At 40.7% G+C, this 11,398-nt stretch overlaps 1 protein-coding gene across 1 annotated transcript in view; it reads left to right on the top strand.

The window, feature by feature from the left end:
• The first annotated feature begins 2,574 nt into the window (after positions 1–2,574).
• PPP1R36 (protein phosphatase 1 regulatory subunit 36) overlaps positions 2,575–11,398 on the top strand; it is a 34,228-nt gene continuing 25,404 nt past the window's right edge. The window contains exons 1-3 of the mRNA XM_089522718.1: positions 2,575–2,722; positions 5,644–5,708; positions 8,245–8,343. Of these exons, the coding sequence (XP_089378844.1) occupies positions 2,591–2,722; positions 5,644–5,708; positions 8,245–8,343 (296 nt within the window). The 5' untranslated portion in view covers positions 2,575–2,590. The remainder of the gene's footprint in view (positions 2,723–5,643; positions 5,709–8,244; positions 8,344–11,398) is intronic.

The following is an 11,398-nucleotide window of genomic DNA, read 5'->3' as shown; positions in this document are numbered from 1 at the left end:
TTAAAACATTAAAAATAATTGAATATCAGTATTATTAAAAACAAGATTAGGACAGCTTAAAACATATTTAAAATACAGTTTCAGTGGCTTCTTGGTATCTGCTGGGGTTTGGTTCCAGAACTCCAAAATCTGTGGATGCTCAAATCCCATTAAATACAACAGAGTAGTAAAATGGGGAAGCCAGTGTGGCGTAGTGGTTTGAGCATTGGACTAGGAATCTGGAGAGCAGGGTTCAAATCTTGGCTCAGCCATGGAAACCAACTGGGCAAGTCACACACTCTCAGCCTCAGGGGATGGCAATGGCAAACCCATTCTGAAGAAACTTGCTAAGAATACTGCATGATAGATTGATTTGCTTTAGAGTCGCCATAAGTCGGAAATGATTTAAAGGCACATGACATCAACTAAAACAATGTCCCTTATATACGGCAAAGCCAATATTTATTGTGTGTGTGTGCGTATAGGGAGGGAAAATTTCAAGCCACAGATGGTTTAATCCATGGATGCAGCATCCGTGGATACAGAGGGCTGACTGTATAATAAAAGTTTGAAAAATACACACATACCGGTGTATATACCAGTGTGTGTATGTATTATGCTTGAAGTCATTCCAGACGTATGGCAATCCTAAGGCGACCCTATCACAGGGTTTTCTTGGCAAGATTTGTTCAGAAGGGGGTTTGCCATTGCCATCCCCTGAAGCTGAGAGAATGTGACTTGTCTAAGGTCACCCAGTGGATTTTCATCGCCAAGCTGGGATTTGAACCCTGCTTAGGTGGACCTAAGGCTGCAGGATATTATTAATATTTAGTATTCTGCTCTCTCCCCAAAATTTGGATTTCAAGCAGCTTACAGTCTAAAAGCACAGTGCAATTAAAAACTTACATAAGTGGAATAAGATGAATTGCTGCTCTTGTAAAACTGCAGAAATGTCAACTTTCCTATTATTCAAGCTGCAACAAAATTTTGCACCTTTATAAAATTTCTAAAAAGTGTTTGGGGAAAACCAGAAGGGGGCTTCTGGGATTTGGTCTCCCCTTCTTCTTATGTTAAGAATAACTGTTGTTGTTGTTGTTGTTGAAGTTGCCATGCCCCACAGTGAGTCTTGGGAGTCCAGAACTCACCCCTGGCTTCCAGATGTATGTATTACCTGTTTAAAACATCTACTGGTTTCTTTCTCCCTTTGAAGAATATTGAGCTTTGTTAGCCTTCTCTGTCAAGGAGCTCTGGTGCCACAATAAACTACAATACCAAGGAATCCCTAACACTGAGACTGGGCTTTTAAAGCGGTCTCAAAGTGGATTCTTTCTGCAGTGTATTTTGGACCATAAATTTGTTGAAATAACAGCAATTAATTAGTAAAGAGATTGCAGGATTCCCCCCACCCAGATAATACACTCCTCCATCCCATAGCCATGTTGGCTGAGGATGCTGGGAGTTGTAGTCCAAAAGTAACTTTTCCAAGCTCTGTGCCCCACAATTCCACACCTTTAATCAGCAGAAGCAGATATGACAAGGCACTTCTCTTCACTGTGCCTCTGCCTTTTTTTATCCTGTTTTGGATCTTGCATTTGAAGCACTGCCGGCAATGCAGGCCCTCATTTGTTTCCAAATCTGTTTCTCTTCTTGTTCTTGATAAATATGCAGCATGGTTGCCAAACCTCCAGAATATTCTTGGCAGTAGTGCTAGCACACAACAGCAACTGTGGACGCAATGTACACTGTGTGCTATTGTCCAAAAAAAGGTCACAGAGCACAAGCCGAAAAGTGGGCAAAGCCAGGATCTGGTTTTGCAAATGAATTTGAACCTCCACCAGCTTCTTTCAAATGAGAATGTTTGTTTTAGGAAGACAGCTTGGGGCTGTTTAAGTCATACGAATGAGTGAAAATGTCGGGTCAATCCCTTCTGGAGTCAATGGTCCAAAACACACTGCAGAAATAATCCATTTTGAGACTGCTTTAACTGCCCTGGCTCAAAGCAAGGAAATTCTGGAGGCTGTAGTTTTGGGAGACATTGAGCCTTCTCTGTCAGAGGGCTCTGGTGCCACAGTAAACTACAATTCCCAGGATCCCCTAACACTGAGCCTGGGCAGTTACAGCAGTATCAAACTGGATTATTTCTGCAGTGTGTTTTGGACCAATGTAAAATAGCAAAGTCTTACTATGTGTCCATGGATACAGAGGGCTGACTGTATATACACCTTATATATACAACGTGGATAAAGAATCGGTGGATAAGGATGTCCATAGATTCTTCATCCACAGATTCAAGCATCCACAACTTGAAAATATTCCAAAAAAAGTATGAATTCCAAATAGCAAACTTTGATTTTCCATTTTATATAAGGGACACCATTTTACTATGCCATTGTATTTAATGAGACTTGGGCATCCACGGATCTTGTTATCCAGGGGGAGTTCCTGGAAGCAAACCCCAGTATATAACAAGGGCCCACTACATACAGTATATTTAACCTTCCAACTTACTCCAACTGTCTGCTTTCTTTAAATAAAACCCAACAACCCAAAATTCCAAAAGTTTCCTCTACGAAAGGGTCAGTTGTATGGCATGATAGGACTTGTAATCTGCATGGAAGTGTGTGCCTGTGTGACTGTTGTGCTCCATCTTTGGAGAGTTGTGTTGCTAGGAAACCCTGGTAAACAAGGCACAGTCATGTCGCAGTTACAGTTTCTGGAGCTGCCCCAGGGAGCTGTGGCATCTGTAAGTTTCCATTCCTGGTTGTGTGCGCACCCTCCGTTTATTGATTTTGCTGCAGATCTCTCTAGGGGAAAAAGATCCTAAATATTACTGACTATTTTGGGCAAAGGGAGGGTGGGTGCTTGCCCCATAAAACCGATGCTTCTGGTTTGCTGACAATGGCCCTATTTAGACGGCGAAAATAATCTGGGATGAATCTCTGGGCCCATTTGCGCTATGAAAATAATCCATCATGAATCCTTGTTGTTCATTTAATGGGATAAATTGTCTATTTACTATACAGTCAGCCCTCCTTATCCATGGATTTTTTTATCCACGGATTCAAGCATCCACAGCTTGAAAATATTCCCCAAAAATATAAATTCCAAATAGCAAACCTTGATTTTCCATTTTACTCTGCCATTGTATTTAATGGGACTCAAGCATCCATAGATTTTGTTATCCGCGGGGGGTCCTGGAACCAAACCCCAGCAGATAACAAGGGCCCACTTTATTTTATATTTTGTGATTTCAGACTGCATGCCATTGGCAGGTTTTATGTTGTTTTGATGACTCTGTAAAGTGCCGTGCAAAATGTACAGCGCTAAACACGTGTCCCTCCACATTCACTGGGGTTAGGGGCACAGGACCCCTGTGAATATGGAAAAAACTCAAATAACAAAAACACTGTTTTTACCTGAGAGAACACCTCTCTAGGAATCTCTAGGTCCCTGTACTGGGGAGGGAGGCTGGATATTGATGATGATGATGATGATGATGATGATGATTCCTCCAGTGCAACTCTGTGGTCAACATCTGCCAGACATTGACCATAAATTTGCTCTGGAGGAGCTGGATATTCCTAGAGAGAGCATATTCCTAGAGAGAGCTTGTTTTCTACTGCTCCAGAGAATAGGACCCGGAACAATGGATGCAAGCTCCAGGAAAAGAGATTCCACCTCAACTTTAGGAGGAACTTCCTGACAGTAAGGGCTGTTCGACAGTGGAACAAACTCCTTCCTCGGAGTGTAGTGGAGTCTCCTTCCTTGGAGGTCTTCAAGCAGAGGCTAGATGGCCATCTGCTGGGAATGCTTTGATTTGGATTTCCTGCATGGCAGGGGGTTGGACTGGATGGCCCTTGTGGTCTCTTCCAACTCTATGATTCTATGATATAACAAAATCCATGAATAATCAAATCTGCCAAAGTCAAAGCCACAAATGTGGAGGGAGGAGCCAGAGCGTATAAATAAACACTAATAATAATAAATATTAATTGTTGACACACGTCCCAAATGCATTCGATGCACTTTGTGGGGGGCTGGCAAAAAACCCACTTTACCCGGGATATTTGATACTGGGGTTTCCCCAAGTTTTCCTGAAAGACCCGCATCGTTGGTAGTGTGAATAAGCTTCTGAATCGATTTGGATCGCTCTGTATCATTGCTTCTTGAAACGAAGGGAGGCAGCTCCATTTTAACCCAAAACAATGGCACGTGTGAATAACACGGGTTACGGTGATTCGAAGAGATTCAGGAACCCAAAACAAAATAGGAGCAACGAACCTGATATGCATCAGCGTGACTAGCAACCATGCTGAAATTTCCTCTTTTACACAATCATTAAAGTGATTGGAGTCCTCTCCAGTTTTTACTCTGGCAACCCTAGCTTTATGTACCCATTTCACCCCTGTCTATAGTGCTTCAAGCGTTGGTGACAATCCTTGCACGGAACATCAGAAATGTAATGAAATATATACGTTTAAATAGATAAATGAAATTAGATCTATGGTTTAATTTTTTATTAAAGTCTATTTTTTCTTCTTCCTTCCTCCATACAACTATACTATGTGAGAACCAGGGTTGTTTCATCAGTTTAGGAGGTGGTTTAGTAAGTTTTGGACTGAACCTTTGGAGATTTAAATTCCTATTGAGCTGCCAAAGTTACTGGATAACCATGGACTGATCTCTCCCTGTCAAGACTGACCTACCTCACAGGGTTGTTGTGGGGGGAAAGGTGGAGAAGAAATTTATTAATAGAAAAAGGAAAGCTGTGCAAACCACCCTGAGGATCAGTGGAGAGGGAAAATATGCTATGTACTACTAATGAATTCTTAACTAATATAACTTGTGTAACTGTACAAGTATAACTAATGAATAAATGTGGAAGGGACTGTAGTTCAGAAGCTGAGCACATTTCAATTTTCAATTGTAAGCATATTCACTTGGAACAAATTCACATAGGACAGCAAATGGGATTTTTTTTTTTGGGGGGGGCAGGATTGCAGGTAAACCACCAGCTAGCAAACAGGTTGCATACCTTGTGCCCTTCTTGTGCTAAGCTTCTGTTTAAGGGAGAATTTTTGCTCTCCTGTTTTTGGCCTTTTGAAGAAAAATAACCAACCAGCCAAACCTGCAATTGCAACTATGGCCAGAGCTCCATAAGCATATGGAGTATATACACCCAATTTTTCCAGGCAAAGCATTCTCTGAAGATGCCAGCCACAGATGCTGGCGAAACATCAGAAAGCCTTCGACTCCATAAGTGGTTTTGTCCTGATTTTGGCTTTATTTAGACAAAACAATTGAGATGGGAAAACTCCCACCATCCTGCACCATTGGCTATGCTGGCTAGGAATGATAGGAGTTGCAGTCCAACAACATTGGAAGGGTCACAGATAGAGGTGCCCGCTTTTAGTTTGGAGCAAACCATAGTTGCCTGCTGTATATGAACTCAGCAAACAAACTAGTTTGTCCTAAATCTAGTTAGTGAAATATTGGTTAATAAAAATAAAGACATTTAGAAGTGATGAAATCATCTACTAATTAATAAGTTTAGTAGATTATTTAGCAGGCTTCCAAACTCCTAGAAGTTTCTCACTGCAGATTTATTATGAAAAGTATAGGTTTAATTTAACTTATTAACACTTGTGTTCTAAAATGTTACAGATAACAAGAGTTAACCCTGGCTTGTGGTACTGGAAAGATGATACTCAAACTCTTGAATTTGCACTGTAAGGATCCTGTGTGTCTTTATGTGTGTTCTTTATGTTTGTTGCTGTTATGTGCCTTGAAGTTGACTACCATAGGGTTTTCTTGGCAAGATTTATTATTGATTTGCCCAAGGTTGCACAGTGGGTTTCCAAGGCTGAACAGATATTTGAACCCCGGTCTAGTACTGTACTACTCCAAACTGTCTCTCCTTTCTTTAGGAGAGCCAGTGTAGCGCGAGACCTAGCATGGTGTAGTGCAGTGGTTCTCAGACTCTGGTCCCTAAGATATTTTGGATTTCCCCTACCAGATGTCCCAGGCAGTATGGGCAATGCTTAGGAATTTGGGGAGTTAAAGTCACAAACATCCGAAGAACCATTGTTTGATAAGTGCTAGTGTGGTGGCTTGACTGTTGGACTGGGATTCTAGGAGACCAAAGTTTGCATTCCTGCTCAGCCACAGAAATCCACCTTGTTAAGCCACTCTCTCTCTCTCTCTGTTTAAGGACTTTGTCACACGGGGAAAATTGGGGGTTTAAACAGCGATTATCCTGTGAAAATCGGGCAATCATGATTAACATTTTCACACAATGTCACAATTAAAGTGCCATTATCCTGGGAATAAATAGGCAGTAAACAGCAACAAATAATTCACAGGGAAATCCTGTGAATGATTTGTTGTTTACTGCCTGTTTATTTCTGGGATAATGTCTCTTTAATTGCGATGTGTGTGAAAATGTTAACGGGATAATTGCTGTTTAAACCCCTGATTTTCCCTGTGTGATAAGCAGAGGCAATAGCAAGCCTCCTCTGAATTAATCTTACCAAGAAACCCAGTGATATAGTTACCATAAATCTTTTCTTTATGGCCTTCTCTTTTATTAATTTATTTCTTGGCCATTTTTTAAACTTGACTTTTCAGTGGTCCAATTTACAATGTGTTTCACACATTAAAAACAGAATATAGTGCATTAGGTAAAACCAGTGAACTATTTCACCAAGCAGAGAGCAGAAAGATTACTCTTCAATACTTTTGTGTTCTGCAGTATTGCAGTGGAATGGTGTGCACACTGCTAATTGGTTGAATCCATCGTGGTGTCACCATTATTGTTCTTATGATTTTAAATTAATAAAGTCGAATAAGTGGCTAAACTAAGGACTGTTACTGTAATGCTTTTGAAAATTAAAGAAATGTAGATAGTTCTTGGACCATGGTAATCACTACAAAAAAAGGGCAGGGCTCCTCTAAATTTTGTAGAGAGGAATTTCAATAGGTATAGTTTTTTATTATAACTCTTGTGCCTTTAGTAGATTCACAGAAAAGGGAATTTGAGCAGGTCCAAGTGAAGTTTCCCTTATCTGAAATATTCCAAAATCCAAAATTGTCCACAATTGGTGGTTGAGATAGTGACACCTTTGCTTTCTGATGGTTGAATGTACACAAGCGTTGTTTTATGCATAAAATTATTTAAAAATACTGTGCATAAAATTACTTTCAGGCTATGTGTATAAGATGCATATGAAACATAAACGAATTTCATATTTAGACTGGAGTCCCATTATGTATATGCAGATATTCCAAAATCTGAAAATTTCCAAGATCCAGGACACTTCTGATCCCAAGCATTTTGGATAAGGTAGACTCAACATGTATAGCTTGTCATACAAGCTACTCCTACCGAAATCTCCTTGCCCACACAATTATTAAAGGTACAGGAGACCTATCCTCTTTTTTTGTGTGTGTCATGAAAACTGCAATTATTGAAATACTCTCTTCTGTCCAGCTATTAAAAGTATGGGAGCCCTCTCTTCTTGTCCACCTTAGCAGGAGGGCTAGGAACACAGGTTGTGTTTTTCTGTTGTAAACTTGGTGTCATCCTGCAACTGAGAGATGTACTGTGAACTCTTTTGCTGTTGATGCTGATGTTACATCTGACCTTACAAAAATGTCATATTGCATCTCCCTTGTACAGATTCGGAACAAAAATGGCACTGGCTTGGGCTACTTCGGATTTTGTGGAATATAATTCTTATGTGCAAGGAAGAAGAAGGCCCCTGTTCCATAGTTGTGCACTGTTGACTCAGGGTATATCTACACTACATAAATAATGCAGTTTGACACCACTTTAAGTGCTGTAGTGCCATCCTATGGAATCCTGGGATTTGTGGTTTTACAGGGTCTTTAGCCTTCTCTGCCAAAGAGTGCTGGTGTCTCACAAAACTACAAACCCCAGGATTCTATAGGCTATAACCATGAGAGTTAAAGTGGTGTCGAACTGCATTATTTCTACAGCGGAGATGCACTCTCAGTAAGAGTATGCAAAACCATGCACAAGTGCATTTTTTAGTGACTACAAAATCTTCTTTTGATGTTGTGGCCCAAAAGAGCCAATGTAATGCTAGGCTACATCTACAGAAGCATAGTATCCAGAGGAAAGGAGATAATGAACATTTTTTTCAAGAATACTTTAGTTTTGTATTCTTGCATGGCAGTAAGTTGGGCAAGATGAACCTTGTAGTCTCTTCCAACCCTGTGATTCTTTTTTCTTTTATACTGCAGTGCCTATCCTAAGGAGGAACCTAAGGAAACAAAAGAGAAGTCTAAGAAAGGTGCCAAGGCTATCCATTTCCAGGACCCTGGATCAAAACCAACGGAGAGGTGCTTTAGTTTTAAAAGAACAACTACAGCATCAACTGTACAACTCATAGCGTTGTAGAGTCAGTGTATGAATTTTCCTTAGGATACAAAAAAGCTTAGAAAAATGACCCTTTTTTATTACAGCTCCCAGAATCCCCCTGTCCTCAGCCAGCATTTTTGGATCCCACCATATTGGAGAAAGGAAGTACAGTGTAGAAAGGGCCATGATCAGGTAGCAAGTGATAAAAAAAAAAAAGAAAGATATTTCCCAGCTTGAGACTTTGGAGAAATGAGTAAGACTAGACTAGACTAAACTATGTGGGCCTATGTCTGACCTGATAAAAGCAGCTTTCTACAACCTTGATAGTAATTGAATTCCACTGATGGCACAGGTTATTATTTTTTAAATTGCTGGTTAGTGGATACAAATTGTGCTTTGGCACTGAAGATGCAATTTGACCTTCCTATTATTAGGTATGCAGAGCATGCTGATCCAAGTATTTCATTGCATGTCAACATACTGTCAATTATTTTGTGTACAGTATTATTATGCTTTTACCATCAGAGAGGTGCCCTTCAGATTTCCTGGTCTGGGCACCAATATGTCTGAGACTATTTCTGCTCTCTTTTGGCTTTTGGGGAAATGGCTAGCCGGATAGCATTTCCCTGTCTTGTAATAAAGGAAATCTTACATCAAAGGTTTTTTACCCTCTGAAGTTTATCATACTATCTTGCCAAGTGGCAAAGCTTCTTCCGAAGGTTTGGAGTCAATAAGCACATAAGTGAGTTAGAAATAAAAAGTTCATTAAGTGGCAGGTGAATTTAGAATAGTAACAATAATAATAATAATTTTTATTTATACCCTCACATTTTCCTTAAGATTGGGACTCAAGGCAGCTTGCAGTGTAAAATTATTATAATATACTTAAAAACATATAAAATCTCAATATTAAAACAGAATTGAATTATTAATAATATTAAGGAAATTCAAAAGAGACACTTAAGGATAAAAAACAATTTTTAAATAACTAGTACAATTGAAAACAAGTAGTTTCCAATGGCTTAGGTATCTGACGTCACAGAAGGGGCCCTGAATTTCATTTCATTTTATTTTTTGGGTCAAAACAGGCCCATTGTTCCATCAATGCAAATCTAATACTCAAGGAAGACAAGGCAAGCAAAGAGGATACAGATGGAGGCAAATTAGAATCCCATCCTAAATTTCTCATTTGTAAAATCTGGCCTAATTGATTTACTTTAAATGAGTTTTGTGAAAACAAATGTAATACAGACATTGGCTTAGTTAGATCCAATCTGAGTAGACCCATTCAGTCAACTGTTGAATGGTGAGTGAACCCATAGGTAAATTCTATTGATTCAATGAGCATACTCTAATCGACAATAGTATTTAGGCCATTGTCTTTTTATGCCACTGTTGCCAAGAGTCTGTCATACTCTTTATAACAAATCTGAACTTCAATAATCACTTTGCAAAGGGATCTTGTAGCACTTTTGCAACTTGGAGCATTATCACACAAGGACAGAAAGCAGAAATGGAATTGGAGAAGAGGGCCTTTTTTGTGTGCCTTACTGCATGACATCATAGTGCATTTAAAAGCTCATCTTTTGTCTAGGTGAAAAAATCCATTTGATAAAAGACACACCTAAACTACCTTCTCCCACAAGAAGAGAACTAAAGCGCTACGGCATCATGCAGTAAAACACGGAGAAAGGCACTATTCTGTGATTCCATTTTTGCTTTCTTTTCTCATGCGATAAGGCTCTAACTGAGAGAAAGAAGTTGTAACGTAAGCTTTCATAGACTTAGTTTGCTTCTTTAGATGCATGGAGTGGCCCATCACTGTTTTCTTAATTACTTTTGGAGGATTGCGAGGGTTGCCAGGCTTGATCTGGGATAGGTTTCCCATACCTTTCTTGTTAACACTCTGAAATCATAGAATCATAGAGCTGGAAGAGACCACAAGGGCCATCCAGTCCAACCCCCTACCATGCAGATGTAGCGTAAAGGTTTGCCAAGTAGAGCTACACAACGTCTCCTCCCTCACCCCTCCAAACCTAATTTACAGCTGCTGACACCACCACTGCCCTGTCATTTACTGGGTAGTGAAGAGTGCAGGGAGGCAGTAGAGAAGTGTCTAGCTATGTTTCTATGATCACTAGGCACACAACACTGGTGTCCGTCTGGGTTGAAGAGAGATTGAGAGAGATAGCGAGAAAAGAGGGTGTTAGAGAGAGAAGGAAAAGGGGCATGCTGGTTTACTTTTGGCTCTAGGCCTGTCCACCACCAGCATGTGGCCTGTAGCACATTACCCTTGGGGGAATGTGTGTGTATATGTGTGTGTATCTCCCTTTGTCACCTCTCAACTTATAGTGACTCATAGGGTTTTCTCAGGCAAAGAATTCTCAGAGGTGGCTTTGCCAATTCCTTCCTCTGAAACATAGCTTACAGCACCTGGCATTCACAGTCAGTCTCCTGTCCAAGTACTAACCAGTGCTGACCCTGCTTTGCCTCCAAGATCAGATGAGATCTGGTGTCTTTAGGGTATTTAGCCCCTGCTGAGAGAATGTAGCTCTTGACATATAAAATGCTGCCCATGGCTGGCCAAACCCATCCAGACTCTTGCTACTGAGGCTGGCAGGAGGTCTTGGACAGAAGTCCTTTGTGTTATCGGTAGCAAGTCCTTTTGATAGTGGTGCTGTGGTTTAACCCTGGGACTGCCTATATGCAAAGTCTGAGCTCTTCCACTGACTTGTGGTTTCTCATCTACCTCTGTACTCCTGTAGGGTTGCCATAATTGGCTGCCACCAAACTGGGACAAAACAAACAAACAAACAAACAAACTAAAAATTAAATAAAAATAAAAATAAAAAATGTGGGAAAGCCCAGGCCGAAGCCCTGAGCGTTGTGCTGCCTCCTGGGCCTCCACCAGCCCTGGAGAGGCAGTGTTACGCTTGGCGCTTCGGCCTGGGCCTCCTCCAGCCACGAAGAGGCCCAGGCCAAAGTGCCGAACCCAGCTTGGCGGCAAGGCCTTCTCAGAGGCGGAGGATGCTCCTC

This window comes from Sceloporus occidentalis, unplaced genomic scaffold, assembly GCF_023333645.1.
Source record: "Sceloporus occidentalis isolate IW3139 unplaced genomic scaffold, rSceOcc1.0.p SCAF_4, whole genome shotgun sequence".
Taxonomy (NCBI): domain Eukaryota; kingdom Metazoa; phylum Chordata; class Lepidosauria; order Squamata; family Phrynosomatidae; genus Sceloporus; species Sceloporus occidentalis.
Note: the sequence above shows the minus strand (reverse complement) of the source record. Positions and strands in the feature narration are given on the sequence as shown.